Here is a 20,242-nt window from a genome sequence, read left to right as displayed (position 1 = left end):
CCAAGAGAAACCTAACTATTGCTATGGCACCATGTACAATACAAACCTGAGCCCATGTCTGCAGCTAATAGTTGAGTGGACAAAGACACCTCTTGGATTTTGACTCACACTTTGCTGCCAAACTAATGGCGAGTTTAGTTATCCAAAAGGTTATTAATGTATAAATTGCCCAGCAACTTATGGCAAGGAAGGGATTGCCTTTGAATTGTAAATCACCATAATTTACTGAATGATCTATTAGCCTTACAAGAATGGGTGCTTAATGTCAAACTACTGTCAATTTTGTGAAATTATTACATTTGTGTGTTAATTTCCCTCTGAACTTGGGCTACAGAAAGTTAGCGCTGGCACTTAGCAGTGTAAGAATTTTATTAACTAGGAGATTTACGTTCCTGCAATGCCATTAAGCTCTGGCCCAGAAAGACAAAAAATGTTGAAATCTCATTCCTGTAGTTATAGAGTCCAGCCTTCCCTTGCTCTTCACATTAAAAGGAACATACTGTCTCTGAACTCTCATTATTTCATTCTTAAAAATCACACAACAACAGGTTATAGTCCAACAGGTTTAATTGGATGTCATTCTTAACGGCCTTTCATTTCCCAACCATCCTGTTATCTGTGAATAGCTTCACCTAATAAACTTCTGAAAGTTTGTGTCTATTACCGTCAAATTGGCCTTACTCCAATTTAGAACATTAACTTTATGATCTAAAACTTCCCATGACTGTTTTAAAACTAATAGAATTATGATCACTTGCCCCAAAGTGCTCCCCCACTGACATCGATTGACAGAACAAGTCTAACTCAGCAGTGTACATTGTATGATGTCCCACTCCAACATATTCTGGGTGATAGAAACCTAGAAAATACCAATAGAAGAAGGCAATTTGACCCTTTGAGTCTTTCTCACCATTCATTATGATCATGACTGATCATCCAACTCTTCAGCCTGTTCCTGCTTTTCCCCCACATTCTTTGATTCTTTGAAGATCAAGTGCTACATTCACTCCTTGAAATCATACAATGTTTTGCCCTTGACTGCATTCTGAGGTGGTGAATTCCACAGGCTCACCACTCTCTGGGTGAAGAAATTTCTCCTCAACTCATGGTTTACCCCACATCCTTAGACTGTGACCCTGGTTCTGCAATTGCCATGCACATCACCATCTGCAGGGCCAGCTGAGAATTGGCGATAGTCCCCAGTGTAAAAAATATCACTCAGGTTTCATTTTGCCAACTTGCAGTCGCTAAGACCTGATCCCAAACCAGTGCCACCTCATTCTCCCATCCCATCTTCCTCGTCTGACAGACCCTGTGCCTTAGCATTTGATCACAATTTATTCTGTCGTCTCTGAACAATTTGAGTAGATAGAAAGTGACAGCCACCTTTTACATTGTTATCTATATCTCACTAAAGCTTGCAGGGGAACCGTCAGTATCTGTGATTTATCATTGTTTGAGCAGCAGTAGATGAATGTCGAGTGCATGTTGCCCTGCAGTTTACTCATGTCAGTGGATGTGAAATGAAAATGTAAATTGCAAACTTCCAGCACAATGCGTTCCGAGGAAAAGTCACTCACTAACTCTTAGACGCTCACGTTGTCATTAGTTTATAGGTGTGCGTCCAGAAAACATACAAGTCATGATTCAAACCCAGTTGGACCTCATTAACACGCATTGCTGAAACTTGGTGAACGACTGTTTAGAAGTTGTTTTAAAGCAGGTGGACAAGGACTAGGCTCCAGCGGTTGCCATTGAAACACTCAGGTCGAGTAAGATAAAATGCAATTAGTTTCAAATTTTACGTTTAACGAGTGAGGACATTCCAGAAACACTTACCCCTCTTTAGCTTTGCCGCTGAGTAGAAATTCGGGGTGCGAAGCTGCCTCTTCTCCCCTACCAACCCCCAAAATAGGTGCTGTTGATAAGAATCTGGTTCAGCAGTGAGGACTGCAGTTCTGGATGACTTTTCCATGTAGGTTTGCTCGCACCCCCGTCAGCCTCTGTCTGCATGAGGCCCTTGCTGGTGAAAGTCCATTCTTTTCTCCGAAACTCGTCAGAGGATGATCCCAGGATTGTATAGCAGCACACAAACAGGGCAGTGCGATGCCATTCTCACTCTGATCACTGAGCGATGTCTACGAAAGGGGGGGTGGGGTGGGGGGCGACAGTTCACAAAATGTTAATACATTCACAGAACGCGGACTGACCTAGGTTGTATCTCCTTCAAACTAAAAATAACTGGGTACATTAGAACGGATTCACTTCTGTTTTTCTCTCTCCCACCCGCCGACTCTGTGCCGAGTGTGTGCGTGTTTTTAAAAAAAAATATATATCAGTCGTGATTACTGTAGGGAGGCTGGCTCTCGGCTGATACACCATGTAATGTGTGCTGCCTGGATTTCATTAAAGCCTGAATGCACTGCGGTCACACCACAGAAGGCTTGTCTGGCAAGCTGCCTATTCCGTGGGTACGATTTCCAAAGAGGCACCTCGGAACTCAGTTGCTTTATGAAGGCAGCCCCCCCCCAAAAAAAACATCCCATCCTCCAAACTTCAAAACAACCGCTTTGAAGACGCTTACCTTCTGTCGGATACGCAAGTTTCTCACTGACAGAACAAGTCCTGCCTCTCCCCCCCCCCAACCTGTTTTGAATCCTTCTGCCTCAGCGCACTTCAGAAACCTTTTTAAAATTCAGCCCACTGTTCCCACTGTCAGCTCTTTTATATTCTTTCTCAAACCCTGAGTAGGTTTTTTTGGAACATGGGCACGCGTTATACTGCTCTGCCATCTGAACCCCACGAGTTTAAAATTCAACATGATGGCTTAAACCGTTTTTTGAGTTTAAAAATAAACGGTTGGCAAGGAAAGTGGAATATGTCCTGGCATTTTCTTCCTATCAAGAGCGATAGTGCTTGTGACAGCTAACAGAGGGAAACGATTGTTAAGGAAAATCTAGGAAATAAAGGAGGAAATGAAAGAGTAGACGACCCTTCCCAGTGGCGACTGTGGACACAACTCCACACAGTAAAGTTTAAAAAAAAGACATAAATCCGCTTTTTGTTTCTGAAATGCCTCCGAGGACAAGTCGGAGCCGATTAAGAGCTCTTTGCCGAGTGCTTGACATTTTTATGACTCTCCACGTTAGTAAAGGATGCAGCAACTTGTTTTGAGAAAACAGCAGCTGTAGTATCTGTACACTGTATATAGTTTTCAAATCTTTGACACGTGCAGTTTGGGAAGAGGGTATCGATCGGCGGTGAGGGTGCTGGGGTGTTGATGTCGATGATATGGAAGGGGTCTCGCCTGCATCGAGTGAATTAACATTTCATTCCGGCCAAGAGATTGTGTAAGAGATTGAGAATTGCAATCATTTTCTGCCCTCTCAACAGCGTTATGTTGGGCAATCAGAGATTGTTATAAGACAGCAGCTGACATAGCTCCCCCAAAAAACCAACCTCAAAAATGGACTTGTTTGCAAAGCTCTATGTGTCAATTCCTACTTGGTTCTGTTGGGGTGGTGTGACCCAATTCGAGGTGAGTACAGTGGATCAGAGTGCAAAACTCTTACCTCTGAGTCCAAAGATTGTGGGTGTAGGGTCCACTCCAGAGATTTGAGCATACAATTTATTCCAGGGTAGCCACCGTCCAAGGAATGGTGTGCTGTCAGAGATGTGATCTTTTGGACGAGATTTTAGGCTAATGCCTTGTCCACCTCTCAAGTGCCTAAAGGATTATACAGTCCTGATTCAGAAAAGAGCAGCAGATTTCTCCTTGGTGTCATGGGCAGTATTTATCCTTAACTTAACATCACTAAAAAAAAGATCACCTGCTTTTGCTGTTAGTGGATCCTGCTGTTTGTAAATTGACTGCTATATAACAAGGTCAGAAGTGATGCGACACCAGGTTATAGTCCAACAGGTTTATATGAAATCACAAGCTTTCGGATCTCTGCCCCTTCGTTAGATGAAAGTTGGGAATGGGGATAGGATGGAATCATTGGCAAAGGTTTTCACTTCATGAAGGAGCAGTGCTCTGAAAGAATGTGATTTCGAATAAACCTGTTGGAGTATAACCTGGTGTCTTCTGACTTCTGACCTTGTCCACCCCAGTCCAACACGAGCACCTCCACAGTGGCTCAGTGGTTAGCACTGCTGCCTCACAGCACCAGGGTCCCAGGTTCGATTCTAGCCTCGGACAACTGTCTGTGTGGAGTTTGCACATTCTCCCCTTGTCTGTGTGGGTTTCCTCTGGGTGCTCCGGTTTCCTAACACAGTCCAAAGATGTGCAAGTCAGGTGAATTGTCCATGCTAAATTGACCGTAGTGTTAGGTGCATTAGTCAGTGGGAAATGGGAACTGGGTGGGTTATCCTTTGGAGGCTCGGTGTAGACTTGTTGGGCCGAAAGGCATGTTTCCACACTGTAATCTAATCTAATCATGGCTCCAAAATAACAGTGATACAATTTAAAAAATGTATTTTTGGGCCACCCTAAGTAAAGTTACTTGATGAAGGCAAGACTTAATTTTAAAAATATAGATATGGAGGACTTCATATAAAGATCATTAAAGTGTCACAAGCTGGTACAGAAAATAATCAAAAATGTTAATAGGTGCAGGCTTTTGGTGGCTGGAGGACTAGAATTCAAGGATGTAGGAGTTAAGCTGGGAGTTTCATAGAGGGGCTGGCTGAACCACACCTAGAGTACTGTCAACAGTTCTGGACACCACACCCAAGGAATTATATGTTAGCCTTACAGGCAGTGCAACATAGATATACTAGAATGATAGCAAGCTGGACTAAATAACAAAGAGAGGTTACGCAAATGAGGTTATGTTCAAAATAATATACAAGGGTTAAAGTTTGGCTTGACTGAAGTTCTTAAGAAGAGAGGGTAAATAGTAACTATTGCCACCCGTTGGAAGGTCTAGGGTAAGAGGACAGGGTTTAAAAGTTAGAGTCAGACTTTTCAGAGTGAAATTAAGAAATACTATAGTACACAGAAGATGGTAGTTGGTTCACTTGTTAGCTTTAAATCTGAGACTGATTTTTGTTAATAAAATGTATTAGGAGATATGGGGCAAAGATGGGTAAAAGTTGGAACATACGTAAACTGTGATCATATTAAATGATAGAACAACTTTAAGGAACTGAAATTGCTTTGTCTTGTTTCTATGTTCCTAATATATTTGATATGTGACAGTTTACATCTGCTCAGTATATGATGGTTCTGCAATAAATTGCATGTATTCTTTGAATTCACTACATGATTTAGTCATATTAATTTTTCATAATACCTTGCGGTTTTCGATGCTATCTCTCCATTTCTATGTCAACTAACAATGACACGAAGCTTGAAATATCGAAAAATTGAAGTGGATTAGTAAACGTTTTTAAGGGGGGTGGCAGAGTGGATGCAGAAAGAGGATCAGGAGTTTATGGAAAAGGTTTCAAGAGTGGAAATGAGACTGCCCTGCTGGCAGGATTGGATCAGTGGGAGTGGATGTGGTACAAGATGTCAGAGATGGAAAGAGGTTGGGGCAGGATATAGGTAATTGAAGTAGAAATAGATGAGGCCATGATGAGATTTTAAATTTACAAAAACCCTAACTTTTGTGCTATTGGTGGTAATCAACAAGGGATGCCAAAAGCCATTTCAAAGTCCAGTAGAACTTAGGTTGGGACATATGCACCAGGTTTTTAGACATTGGAGTTTGAGTGCGGAGAATTGAGTGGGAGTCATCAAGCAGGAAGTTGGAATGGTTGGAAGCCAAGTGCTGATGTATATGGGTTTTAGCTGCAGTAGGCTTAGTCTGGGACGAAAACGAAATTAAATGTACTTAGTGAAAGACATAGTATAGAACCTGAGACTTGTCTCAGAGGTTGTGAACTGTTTATTTTCGGTGAAAGTTGGGCATGGGCAAGAGATGCAATCAATGGCAAAGGACTAGAGTTTGCAGCAGTGGGGGAGCAAAGATCATGGTTTTGCCATTTGATTAATTGAGGTGATTCTCCAGCCCTAGACACAAATGCACCGTAATATGTGTCTTCTAATAACGTACTGTTACTTTTATTGTATTGGTAATTCACTGAAGGTGTCTTTGTTCTTGATAAATGTTTGTAGTAAGGGCAGTTCCTGATGGTTAATTTGGATAGATGCTGACCATGGAGTGTTACTGCGTAAGAACATTCTAAGTTTTATCCCTGGTCTTTGCTAAACGTCTCTTTTAAATTGGGAAAGTGCTTGGCTTCAGCATGGAGAAGGGAGGGTCTTTGTATACTTTATCCTCCATTTTAATTCCTTTGTAACATTTTGGACTGCATTCTAACTGGCAAAGCATACCTGCTCAACTGAATGTCTGTTACCGTCGTGGTATTCTTTAACAGGTAGCACCCAAACCAATAAGCAGTCAGACCATGTGTGGAAGCCCCTGCGCTCAGCTATTGCATGCAATGTTTATTTGATTTGTTTAGATTAGATTAGATTACTTACAGTGTGGAAACAGGCCCTTCGGCCCAACAAGTCCACACCGCCCCGCCGAAGCGCAACCCACCCATACCCCTACATTTACCCCTTACCTAACACTACGGGCAATTTAGCATGGCCAATTTACCTGACCTGTACATCTTTGGACTGTGGGAGGAAACCGGAGCACCCGGAGGAAACCCACGCAGACAGGGGAGAACTTGCAAACTCCACACAGTCAGTCGCCTGAGGCGGGAATTGAACCCGGGTCTCTGGCGCTGTGAGGCAGCAATGCTAACCACTGTGCCACCCGTGCCGCCCACCATGCCACCGTGCCGCCCACGGTGGGTGGCACAGTGTTAGGTAAGTGGTAAATGTAGGGGTATGGGTGGGTTGTGCTTCGGCGGGGCAGTGTGGACTTGTTGGGCCAAAGGGCCTGTTTCCACACTGTAATCTAATCTAATTTGTAATTTATTTATAACACTGTAATGACTATTATTTTAACAATATTTTGTTTCTGTAAAGTAATGCAACTATTTATCTCTTTTATTCATTTTGTATATAAGATTTGTACCTAGGTACTTATGCCTTATGGTGCTATAAGAGGTGACATTATAAAATTTTTCGCTGTCCTCCTGCGTCTGTGCTTGAATACATGTGGCAGTAAAGGATATTCTCATTCTGATTCTAATTCAAGTCTGATCTTGGACAACATTCTTTCCTATATTGGCAGCTACTTTCCATGGCTTTAATAGCTTGGGTGATTTGAGCTTTTATTTTTATCGACCACCTGTGTGATTAGCATCAATTAATAACATTTTTAAATTCCAGTTCCTAATACTTTGGGTTACCGACATTAAAAGATCTTGCTCCTTGATATAGAATCAGTTCACTAAGTAATATCTCTGAAAACGGTCCTTTGTATTGCTTGAGCTTCAATCATTCTGTAGGGATGCAAATATTTGTTCCTTTTTCTCATTGGTGTTTGTGGGATCTCTCTGTATATGAATTAGCTACTGCAGAGAATTATTTCTCTGCAGTACATCAGTGATCACACTTAAAAAGTACAAAGGCAAAATACTGTGTATACTGGATATCTGAAATAATAGCAGGAAAATGCTGTAAGCATCTGTGGTAAGAGGGAAAAGAGTTAATATTTCAGGCCAGTGGCCTTGCATCACATTGGTCTGATATCATGCTATTTAAAGGTATGTTACATTAAAAGTTTTGACTAAAAGCTGATAAAAAAAATTCAACACTATCAAGCTGTTAAGGTGACTGCTGCAAACCATGTGATTTTTGGCATTCAGTCTACAGACAGCATCCAGTGTCTGCTAATTATCTGATTAAATATGGACATAGGTGTTAAATTTCTTAAGAGTTAACTGGGGAATTCACACGTCCCGTTGTTTAATAATGGGCCAGCATGTAAAGAATTATAGGAATTTCCAGACTGTGTGTCTCCATGTTTCACAGTGGACAAAAGGGAAGATCAAAATTCAGTGGCCATTATGGTGGCCTTCCCTATCCAGTTAAAAATCACACAACACCAGATTATGGTCCAACAGATTTAATTGGAAGCACACTAGCTTTCGAAGCGCCACTACTTCATCAGGTGATTTTTAACTTTGTACACCCCAGTCCAACACCGGCATCTCCAAATCATGTTCTCTATCCAGATTAGACTGGTGGGCCTCAGGCATGTTAACCCATGACACAGGATGTGAAATCAAATGAACATGACACCTTATTTCAAAAATACCTTGAACTTATGAAAAATCACTTGGTGAGACAGCAATGTGTTTAAAAATCAGTTAAAATCTGCTCGCAGCCAAATACATCAGAACCATTTGTCATCAGCAAGTCCAAATACCAAACTCAAATATGAGCTGCAAGTCATTAAATAGCCAAAGTTACAGTTTCAAAACTCACCTGAGAGCCAAACATACAAGAAACTTCACAGCCTGCTGTGAACTCTGATTTATATGATCCTTACGACAACTTATAAACCGTCAAGGAGATAGTAAGGACTGCAGATGCTGGAAATCAGAGTGAATAAAATGTGGAGCTGGGAAGAGCACAGCAGGTCAGACAGCATCAAAGAAGCAGGAAAGTCAACGATTCGGGTCAGGACCAATCTGTTTAAGGAACCACAGATCCAGGCCCACCACATGGAAGTTGAGAACTATAAATCACAAACTGAATTAACTGTAATCAGAAAAGTGTATACATTGCGTTAATTCAAGTTAATTGGGTGAGAATAAATAAAGGGCTGAAAATGTGTTGCTGGAAAAGCGCAGCAGGTCAGGCAGCATCCAGGGAACAGGAGAATCGACGTTTCGGGCATAATTCGATTCTCCTGTTCACTGAATGCTGCCTGACCTGCTGCACTTTTCCAGCAACACATTTTCAGCTCTGATCTCCAGCATCTGCAGACCTCACGTTCTCCTTAAGAATAAATAAACCTTTATTTTAAACGCATAAAAGGCTTTCTGCTCCATTATTAATCTGGAATGGAGAACTACAAGAAAGAAGATAAATCCATCTGTGACACAAACCTGAAAAGTTAACTGTTTTTCTTCATACGTTTCAGAAGTACTGCAGTGGTTGTAACCCTTTAGAAAGTCCTAAGGAGGTGAAAAGTGCTACTCAGACATGAATTCTATTTCTTCTTGAAAGAGGCTGGGGTTCAAGGGCTGGGCACTGCATATAATTCGGAGGTAGCAAACGTCCCTTAAATAACCCATGACTTTAACCTAAATGGAAACAAGGAAATCTGAAATATAAAAATGGAAGAATTGCTGATTAGGCAGCATGAACAGAATAGAGGAAGATAAGTTTAAAATCTCCGCTCTTTCAAACCTATTTAGAGGGCAATATTGGTGAGAGGGTGAGGAGAGATTGTTCTTGTAGTGATTGTAATGACATCAGCCAGGTGGATCTCATATACGAATTCCCTGATAGGAGCTGTTAACCTGGTCCAATCAGGGAGTCCTGGCTGACATTATAAACAGATGTCTCCTCTGAGGGCACTGGATCAAAAGAAAAAAAACAGGATTGTCAAAGGTTCTATTCACTCTGAGAGCTGGCTCTGAGGGAGCTGGATCAGTTGAGAAGAAGAAAAAAGAAATAAATAAATAAACAAATGTCTCAGAGGCTGTGTTTAGTCTGAGAGCTGCTTCTGAGGGAGCTGGATCAGTGTCAAGGACTCTCCACATGTAAATAAAGAATGACTTGGTGATGAGATAGCAGCCTGTATGGAATTACCTCAGTGGTGGTGAGAGTAGAATCAGCATGTGGAAAGAATGTAGTTTTGTTTCATTGCAAATTATATTGGGACAAATGAAAAGTAAAAAGTAATTCTCCTGACAGCTTGTGGACCTGCAGCTTTTTTGATTACTAGGAGTCTAACTTCTCCTGAGGCACCAGATACTAAAACCTTTCAAGAGTTTACAGATTTAGTTAAGGAATATTACGACCCCAAGCCTCCTCCAGTTCTGAGACGCTATTGGTTTTACCTGGCAATTCAAAAATCAGGGGAATTTGTAGAAGGATCTTTGACTAGGTTAAGATGACTGGCAAAGGCATGTGACTTTGGTTTAATCCTGAATGAGATGCTGAGAGACCGTTGTTATGTGGAATTAATGATGTAATCATGCAAAAGTGCCTACAGTGGAAGTCCAACAGAACTTCAAACAGGTATTACAACTGGCTTTATTTTGGAAAATGTGACATGTAGAGCTGAATATTCCAGTGGACGTGGATACGCTCACCGGTCTGACTAAGGTTGGCGGACACAATTTGCATGAAGGCAATTGCATAGCTTCGCTCAGGTCATATCCTGAACAGAGGGCATCTAGGTCAGCCCACAGTAAAACCCAAAGCAAAGCCAAGCCTTGATCAAATGGTTAAAAGTTTCTACAGGATCTGGGCCAGCAAGCTATTGTAGTTGCTGCTGGTGTGCAGACTCAAGACAGCATCAGATTAGTTTTAAAACTGTAACTTTGGCTATTTAATGACTTGACCTAAATTGAGTAAGAGAACTCACAGGCCTGGATCCAGGAAAGTGTACACCCTAGAAAGTTCACCTACATCTGGTTTGGAATAGTTAAATTGCTCAGCAACATGCAAATCAGAACCAACCAAAATAAATATCTGGTTAAATGGTCACCTGGTTCTAATGGAGGTTAATTCCAGCATGGCCATTACAGTGGTCAGAGAACCAGTCTTTAATAAAATTCACTCTGGACTTCAACCCGACACTGGGGATCTTTTACAGATTAAGGGTACAACTTTGGTTCCAGTCTCTTATGAAAAGCAGCTGGTTCAATTACTGCTGATTGCAATAAAAGACTCGCACCCAAGCTTTATGGGGTGAAATTGGTTGAGAAAGATTCATCTAGATTGGCTCAACATTTTTTGATCAGAAAATGGCTTCCTGAAATCGAGTCATAGAGATGTACTGCATGGAAACACACCCTTCGGTCCAACTCATCCATGCCAACCAGATATCCCAATCCAATCTAGTCCCACTTGCCAGCACCCAGCCCATATCCCTCCAAACTCTTCCTATTCATATACACATCCAGATGCCTTCTAAATGTTGCAATCATACTAGCCTCCTCTGGAAAATCATTCCATACACATACCACCCTCTGCGTGAAAAAGTTGCTCTTTGGGTCTCTTTCATATCTTTCCCCTCTTACGCTAAACCTATGCTCTCTAGTTCTGGTCTTGCCCACCCCAGGGAAAAGACTTTTTCTATTTATCCTATCCATGGCCCTCATGATTTTATAAACCTCTGTAAGGTCACCCCTCAGCCTCCGGCACTCCAGGGAAAACAGCCCCAGCTTATTCAACCTCTCCCGATAGCTCAAATCCTCCAACCCTGGCAACATCCTTGTAAATCTTTTCTGAACCCTTTCAAGTTTCACAATAGCCTTCCAATAGGAAGGAGACCAGAATTGCATGCAATATTCCTAAAGTGGCCTACACCTGAAGAATTTTCACGAAGGGCCAGGTGACTACCGGGGAACCAAGGCCTCTGGGCATGTTGACCAGGAAGGAATTCCATGACTCTGCAAGGCCCACCCAGTGCCATTTGCCTAATAGGCAAAAGTAGAACCAGAAATCGGGAGGTTGGAAAATGAAGAAATCATCAAATCATCAATTTGTGGAATGGGGAGCACCAGTCATACTGATTGTGAAACCCGATGGGTCGGTTCACTTTTCTGGGGAGTTTAAACAAAGGGTAAACAGCTTTTTGCACCTGGATAAGTAGCCAGTCCCTCACATAGAGATTTATATGCAAAGTTGGTGGGAGGACTGTCCTTCACGAAGCTGGGCGTGAACCATGTGTACCTCCAGTTGCAGTTAGATGAAAATTCTCGGAAGTATGCTACAATTAATATCCACAAGAGTTTGGAGTATCGTCAGACTGTGCAACTTTTCAGTGGAGAATGGAGAACATTTTGCAAGGTCTACCCCAGGTCACCATTTATCTAAATAACGTGCTAATAACAGGGAAGACCAATAAGGAGCACGCAGAAAACTTAGATATCATCATTAGACATTTGTCCCAGGTGGGCGTACATCTTAGAAGGGAAAAATGTGTGTTCCAGATACCCCAAGTTACACCCATTGGAAGATAAAGTGAAGATGATCAAATGTGCCCTGGCTCCCATGTCTGTACCGGAGCTTACGTCTTTCCTTGGGCTGGTGAACTATTACTGAAAGTTCATATCTAACCTGACCTCTATCCTGGCACCTTTGTATCAACTCTTAAAGAAGGATCAGACTTGGAAATGGTTGTGTGGCCAAGCCATAGCTTTCAGGGAAGTGAAGAAACGGCTATAATTCCCTAAGGTGTTGGGACACTATGATCCCAAGCAAGATTTTGTATTGACATATGATGCCTCCCTGTATGGCATCGGGGTAGTATTAGATTAGATTAGATTCCCTACAGAATGGAAATAGGTCCTTTGGCCCAACAAGTCCACACCGACCCTCCAAAGAGTAACCCACCCACTTGCATTCCCCTACCCTCTATTTACCCCTGACTAATACACTTAACACAATGGGCAATTTCCCATGGCCAATGACCTGCACATCTTTGGATTGTGGGAGGAAACCAGAACATCCGGAGGAAACCCACGCAAACACTGGGAGAATGTGCAAACTCCACACAGACAGTCGCCCAAGGCGGGAATTGAACCCAGGTCACTGGCGCTGTGAAGCATAGGTGGCCCAATGGAGGCACGCCCAATAGAGTATACAGATAGTTCTTCTATAACGCGATGGTTGCGTTCTTGTGCAACGCTGCATTATAGAAAAATCACGCTTTAGGAACAGCGCTTAAAGTAGTGATGATGCGATCTCGTTACAGGCAACACATGTTTCAAAAGTCCGTTCTTTAGTATCAGTGTCCCCAGTTCGTCAATATTACGGTGAATTAGCGTCAACAAAACACACATTATCATAGAATGACCTGTATATCCAGGACTTTGGCTAATGTAGAGTATGAATATGCCGAGGTGGAGAAGAAAGGTTTGGAGTCGGGAAGTTCCACCAATACCTTTACAAACATAAATTTGTAATAATAATAGACCACAAGTCACTGCAAGGTCTACTTAGAGAGGATGAGACAGTACTGCCCAAAGTTTCAGGCTGAAATCAGTGGTGGGCTCTAGTAGTGCATGTAATTACAAGTTGGAACACCATCTGGGAGGCTAATGAACAAATGCAGATGCATTGAGCCCCCTCCTGCTGACAGATACACCACCGGTGGTATCCTGTAATGGTTTTACGTTCTCTGGACACACTTCCTGTTACAGCTAACAATACCAGACTTTGGATGGAGAAAAACCCCATCCTAGCTTAACTGAAATAGCTGGTGATGATGAGAGAGACCAAAGGATTGTCGCAACCAGAATTGAAATTTTTTCTGACTCGGAGAGACCAGAACACAGTAGAGGTAGGCATATTATTGTGGCAGCAAGAATGATTGCAAAGTTCACTGCCAGATAATGGCTGACACCACAAGGGTCATCCATGGGTTTCCAAAATGAAGATGTTGGCGAGAGGTTATATCTGGTGGCCAGAGTTAGATGCTGACATAGCTGCTTTGTTGGGATAGTGACCAGAGTGCCAACTAGGACAAAAATTACCTCCAGCAGCTGCCCCATGGTTGTTGGAGTGGCTAGGTAAACCCTGGACTTGGTTTCACGTCAGCTGTCCAGGTCCTTTCAGGGGGGCTCACTGTTCTTAATCATTGTGAATGCCCATTCAACGTAGCTGGACATGCATAGACATGATTCACCCAACATGGGAATGACGACAGAAAAATTGTGAGCATCCTTTGCAAAACACAAGACTCCTAGGAGTATTGGTCACAGATAACAAGCCAGCCATTTACAAGCAGGGAATTTGATTATTCCTAAAGTTGAATGGTATTTGTCTTACAAGGACAGCTCCATGCAACCTATCAAACAATCCTTTGGCAGAAAGAGCAGTTGACTTAGAAGGCAATCTTAAAGAAACAGCCTACAGATTCACTAGATACCAACTGTTCCAGTTCCTATTTGATTATAGGACCACCTTTCATGCAAATATAGGTACAGCTGCAGCAGAATTGTTAATAGGGAGAAGACTCTGCGTCAGGTCAAATCTGATTTTCCTGGACTTGGGGCAAGGGTGAAATGACACCGGGAACGACAATGCCAGACACAAGACTCCACAAAGTGAGAGAGACAGTTTACTTAAGGGGATGAAATTTGGTGTTGGAACTATGGAAATGCCCCTGCATGAATAAGAAGCATGGTCGACATGAGGTCACGTCCAGTCATGTATGTGGAGTGGTCTTGAACAAAGCTGTCAACCATATGCAAGGTGCAAACTTGCAAATGGTGTGGGAGCAAAATGTGCCTGGCTCCTAAATAGCCTTCCAGATTGTTTCGGAACCTGTAGGTTCTCTGTCAAATATTGAAGGTACCTTGGAATCTGAGATGAATACAGCGAATGTTGCTGTCTTGACACTGTTGCCGCCTGAAGAGAAGAATTAATTTATTTTAGGACACTCTGGATGAAAGAGATAAGCTGCTATGCATGACATGCTGCTTGTATGAGAGGCAGAGTTGGAGGAATGTGACCCGGTGCTAAAATAAAAGATCTGGCAAATGTCCTTCGACTCAGAGGGGAGGGATATAGTGATTGTAATGAGGTCAGCCAGGTGCACTTCATAGAATATGAGTTCCCTGATGGGGGCTGTTAATCTGATCAAATCAGGGAGTCCTGACTGACAGATATAAACAGAAACGTCAGAGGTTCTGTTCACTGAGCGCTGGCTCTGAACGAGCTGGACTAGTGTCAAGGACTCTCCACGTGTCAATAAGAGAAGACTTGGTGATGGGATACTGGCTTCTGTAGAGTTATTTCAGTTCTGACCCATGCACAAACTGGAATATCTTACACAGTTGGCTTGAATATGCTGGATCACTTTCAGAAAACACAAGATTGAACTCACTATCATAGGAATTAAAAATCTCTTTGACTGTTTGCTGAATCTGATTTCTGTGAGGGCAGCCAGTTATCTGCTGGTCATCATTCATATTCTCCTTTTCTTGGCCAGAATAATGGCAGATGGTAGGTATGTGCTCAACAAACCAAGGGACAGTTGTGGCTATCTTTTCAAGCTTTGGTTTGTCAGTCAGTTTCTGGATATAGAAAATTAACTGATTCCAGCAATGTTACTTTGTAAAAACAGTGATTAAATCTTATAGCAGCTATTCACAGCCTACTGACAAATGCCAGAATGTTGATCAGTTTCCAGTCACCAAATCAAAACCATTTGGGAGCAGAAAGCTTTTTGATGGCGCAGTAGATAAATTCCATGCATGGTTTGCATTGTGCCAAGCAGGCCACTACTACCAATTTCAATCCCTAATCTCTGCTCTCATTCAGAGTGGTGATGCAGTTGTGCCCCTGAAAAGAATCAGCCAGCTGCACACTCCTCTTCAGTACACCCTGCTGGAGGCTTGTACACATGGTTCACATGTAGTCTTTTCAGCACTTTGAAAATGGGCTGTTGTAGTATTCTCGACTGCTAAAGCGTTTACGTAAAGAATACTAAGAAACATGAGGATGTTGCAGACTCTCTGCAATTACGCAGTTGCGTTTTACAGCCTGGACTGCACCATTTGTTTTCATAAAATGATCCAGCCCAGGAAAGGAGTCCATTCAGCCCACAATGCCTGTTCTTTGGCAGAACAGCCAGTTTATCAATTCCAGTTCCCTTTCCGTATAACCCTGTACAGAGCAACCTCAATTGTCAGGCATTTGATTATCTGAATGTTGGATTATTCGGCAAGATCACAAAGTCCCGATGTTTGGCTAAACTATGTTGTCTGGCATTTGATTATCTGGAATTTGATTAACTGATTGGAATACTCCCTGCCAATGTCCTTTGGATAATTGAGGTTCCTCTGTAAATGATTGTCCTCCAGTTTCCTTTTGAAATGTATTATTGAATCCGCTTCCATTCCCTGTTACATACTTGCCATGTAAAAACAAATTCTGCTCATCTCACCCAGTTTGCCAGTTGTCTTTAATCTGGGTCCTCTGGTTGTTGACCCTTCTGAAAGCATGTTCTCCTACCCTATCAACACCTTTCATGATGCTGAACACATCTACCAAATCTCCCCTTTCATCATTCTTCTCCTTCCTGATTATGGGAGGCGGCACGGTGGCACAGTGGTTAGCACTGCTGCCTCACAGCACCGGGAACCCAGGTTCAATTCCAGCCTCGGGTAATTGTCTGTGTGGAGTTTGCACATTCTCCCCGTGTCTGCGTGGGTTTCCTCCGGGTGCTCCGGTTTCCTCCCACAGTCCGAAGATGTGCAGGTTAGGTGAATTGGTCATGCTAAATTGCCCGTAGAGTTAGGTGCATTAGTTCGGGGGAATGGGTCTGGGTGGGTTACTCTTCGGAGGGTCGGTGTGGACATGTTGGGCCAAAAAGGCCTGTTTCTGCACTGTAGGGAATCTAATCTAATTTTCCTGTATATAGGACTTAGGAGCAAGAGTTGGTCATTTGGCTATTCAAGAGTCAAGATTGGAGTGGTACTAGAAAAGCACAGCAGGTCAGGCAGCATCAGGCTCATGAAGGGATTTTGTCAAAACGTTGATTTTCCTGCTTCTCGGATGCTGCCTGATCTGCTGTGTTTTTCCAACAGCACTCTAAGCTTGACTCTGATCTCCGCATCTGCAGTCCTCACTTTTGCCTATTTGGCTATTCAAGCCTACTGCACCAATCAGTAAGAGTATTGCTGCTCTGGTTGTTGTCTTAGTTCCACTTTCCTGCCTTTACCCCAAAAACCTTTGACTCCCTTACACAAGCAGCTGGTTTTCACAAGTGAATCTTAAGTATGAGTCTGGCTGTGGGATTATTCCATTGTGTGTGGCTTCACAGCCAAACCCAGTCTTGCAGTGAGTGCACATGTGGTTTCAGCAATGCAGCTATAATCAGGAGCAGAATTCTAGATAATTTTCTCCAAGCTTCACTAGTGCTACACTGATAACCTCCAATGATTGTTCATAACATCATAAGAAATAGAAGCAGGAGTAGGCCACAGAGCCTCTTGAGTCTGCTCTACCATTCAATGAGATCATGACTGATCTGATTATGGTCTTTGTTCGACTTTCCTGCCTCACCCTTCAAAACCTTTCAGAACTCAGCCTCCACAGCTCTTTGGCATGGAAAATTCCAAAAAATTAATTCCCCGCTAAGAGAAGAAATTCCTTCTGATTTTCACTTTAAATGGGTGAAACAGTGTCCACCACTCCCACCCCCATGCAAGGGAAAATATCCTTTCAGCATTTACCCTGCCAAGCACTGTGTATGTTTGAATAAGGTCACCCCACAGTCTTTTAAACTACAGTAAATATAGGCTCAACCTTTCACTTTCAATAATCCTCTTCATCCCAGGAATCAGCCTAGCAAATCTTGTTTGAATTGCTTTCAAAGTGGGTATATCGCTCCTTGTGTAAAGAGATCATAAAACATGGTGAAATGTCACCAAGGCCATGTTATTAGCAAGACTTCCCTACTTTTACACTCCATTCGCCTGAGCAATAAACAGCACGTTTCAATTTGCCTTTCTAATTACTTGCTGTATTTGCAAGCTAACAATTGGTGATTCATGTTTGAGGATCCCTTTATGCAGCATTTTGCAGTCTGTCTCCATTTAATTAATATTCAGCATACCGATTTCCTTGACAATGTGGATGGCCATATATTTTTCCATATTGTACTCCCAATTCCTGCTAAGCCTTAAAAACAAAAACCTTACCATCTCATATAGAAAATTGAATTAGTCCATTCAGCCCATCTTGTTCATACCAATGAATGAAGAGGTTAAATCCATCTACCTGCACAACATTTGTAACCTTACCGGTCACAGCTTTTCAAATATATATTCAAGTGCATTTTAAATGTAGTGAGACTTTCTGCTTCTTCCTCTTTAGGATATAAGATCCAGAACCCTACTACCCTCTGGTGGTTTCATTGGTGAAACAATGTTTGCTCAGATCCTCTTTAATCCTGAAGAGAATCCTTTAAGGCTGAAATAAAAAAAAACAAAATGCTGGAGAAATTCAGCAGCTCTGGCAACATCTGTGGAGATAGATACAAGAGTCAAAAAGTTAAAACTGGAGTTGCTTTCCTTAAAAACAGACGAGCTGAGTGGTGAGTGGTATAAAATTATGAAGGTCTAAATAGACTAACTAGGAGTGACCTGTTTACCTTTGCAGAGGGGTCAAACACCATCATACCTTGCCAAAAGGAAGATGTTTTTGATATTGGAAGCCAATCATCTCAGCAAAGGGCATTGCTTTAGGAATTGGGTTGATCCCACTCACGTTTGGCTGTGTCATCAATGATTTTCCTTTAAGTCATAAGGCCACACATGAGCCAGATAATGACCATCTCCAACAAGAGAGAATTTAACTGTCACTGCTTGATGGGCAATGGCATTACCATCACTGACTCCCTCACCATTAATATCCTGGAGAAATGGATAAGTCATATCAATACTGTGGTTACATGAGCAGGTCAGAGAGTACAAATTCTCTGATAAGTAGCTCATCTCCTGTCTCCCCGAAGCCTGTCCCCATATACAAGATACACATCAGGATTATAATGGAATACTTCTCACTTTCCTGGACAATTGCAGCTCAAGCAATACTGAAGTAAGCTTAATACCATCCAGAGCAAAGTTGCCTGCTTGGTTTAATTGCTGAATTCTCCATATACCACTTTCAACATTTACTCTCTTCACCATGATGCACAGTGGCAGCAGTGTGCGATATCTTCAAAATGCAGTTAGCAACCCTCCTTTGACAACACGTTCCAAACCTGCCACCTCTACCACCTTGAACAGTGATCTCCAACTGTTTTAAGCAGCAATCACTTTCTGAATTTGTAATCCACGAACCAAAGACAATGCAGAATAAATAATTTATTTTTAGTGCTGTATAAATTGAAATCATGTAAATGTAATTCTTCATTTTGTCCTCTACTTACCAATGCTTTGTTTGACACCTGTAATTGCATGTTATCTGCTCGTGCCTTGAAGTCTGTGTTGTCGTTGAGACTGCATGTTGAATACAAGACATTGAATGAGTATCTGTAAGGTGGCTATGATGCTTAGCCTTGATTATCTTCGTTAGGGAGAATGCTATCTCGCGCATGTATGTGGAGTCAAAATAAACTATCTCTTTAAAACCACAGGATGTTAGAAGTGGCTTATGAGTTCCTAAACATCACTGGCCCTTGATCTAACTTTCTGCTCCATATCATTTGGCATAGTAATTATCCGTATCAACTCCAATGCTTTGTAAATCAAACACCTACTGCATTTGTCACCCCCACCAATGTCTAACACATAATAATGTCTTCCAACACATCTAATAACTGAATTTACCTGTTGAATTCCTCTGCTAATTTGCTCAGGTATGCATCGGCATTTTCTGCATGGAACCATTTTTCTTTGGCTTTGATTTATTTTAATATTTTCTGCAGACTCAGTAAATATTGGGAGTACCCAATTTCAATTTGAATGCACAACACTGATCATATGTGCCAAGTCTCCATCCTTTCCCGGTAGTTCATCATTCACCTTGTTCAGTTTTGATGTTATGACAGTTTTACTTGAATCAAGTTTCCAATCTTAACAACAACTTTCATAATATGAGAAAAGACTATAACTTTACTTACTAATGGATTTTGCAGTCATACTTGACAAATGGGATGGAAATCAGAATCATTCTGCAAAGATGCAATATTTACTATAAGCATGGCTGTGCACCATCAGTTGAGATAGAAACCAGTTTCTACATAGGAATGTTTTTCTATTGTCACCTCTTGTTCTCTCCTATGGGCGAAAGGATGAAAAAATCCTGTTTAGCTGTTATGTCATTAAAAACCATGCAGTCAGAAACAATCATTTGGACTGCATTGGTCATGTCAATGAATTCCCCACCATCAGCATCTTTGGGGTTACCATTGACCAGAAGCATAATGGGAGCAACAATATAGATACCGTGCCTATAAAAGTAATTTGGGAATTCTTTGACACATAACTCACATTCTGACTCTCCAAGGCCTAGTCACCGCACACAGACATATGGTGGAATATACCCCATGTGCTTTAATGAGTGCAACTCTAACCACATTCACCACCCAAGACACAGTGACTCACTTGATTGACACCCTCTTCACTCCAT

General features: G+C 42.0%; 2 protein-coding genes across 6 annotated transcripts in view; one reads left to right on the top strand and one right to left on the bottom strand.

The window, feature by feature from the left end:
* gpr146 (G protein-coupled receptor 146) overlaps positions 1–2,691 on the bottom strand; it is a 108,119-nt gene extending 105,428 nt beyond the window's left edge. Inside the window, exons 1-2 of one of the 3 annotated variants that reach the window (XM_043711879.1) lie at positions 2,585–2,691; positions 1,840–2,138 (exon numbers count right to left, since the gene is read on the bottom strand). The gene's annotated coding sequence lies outside the window, so the exon portion shown is untranslated. Of the gene's footprint in view, positions 1–1,839; positions 2,514–2,584 lie in introns of those variants that run through there. The other 2 variants (XM_043711880.1, XM_043711878.1) reach the window with 2 other exon arrangements.
* LOC122560789 (uncharacterized protein C7orf50 homolog) overlaps positions 1–20,242 on the top strand; it is a 403,958-nt gene that overhangs the window by 367,443 nt on the left and 16,273 nt on the right. Inside the window, exon 1 of one of the 3 annotated variants that reach the window (XM_043711885.1) lies at positions 3,452–3,538. The exons of the other annotated variants lie outside the window; for them this stretch is intronic. Within the exon in view, the coding sequence (XP_043567820.1) occupies positions 3,467–3,538 (72 nt within the window). The 5' untranslated portion in view covers positions 3,452–3,466. Of the gene's footprint in view, positions 1–3,451; positions 3,539–20,242 lie in introns of those variants that run through there. 3 annotated transcript variants of the gene reach the window in all.

This window comes from Chiloscyllium plagiosum, chromosome 21, assembly GCF_004010195.1.
Source record: "Chiloscyllium plagiosum isolate BGI_BamShark_2017 chromosome 21, ASM401019v2, whole genome shotgun sequence".
NCBI lineage: Eukaryota > Metazoa > Chordata > Chondrichthyes > Orectolobiformes > Hemiscylliidae > Chiloscyllium > Chiloscyllium plagiosum.
The sequence above is the reverse complement of the archived record's forward strand: the minus strand, read 5'-3'. Positions and strand labels throughout refer to the sequence as shown.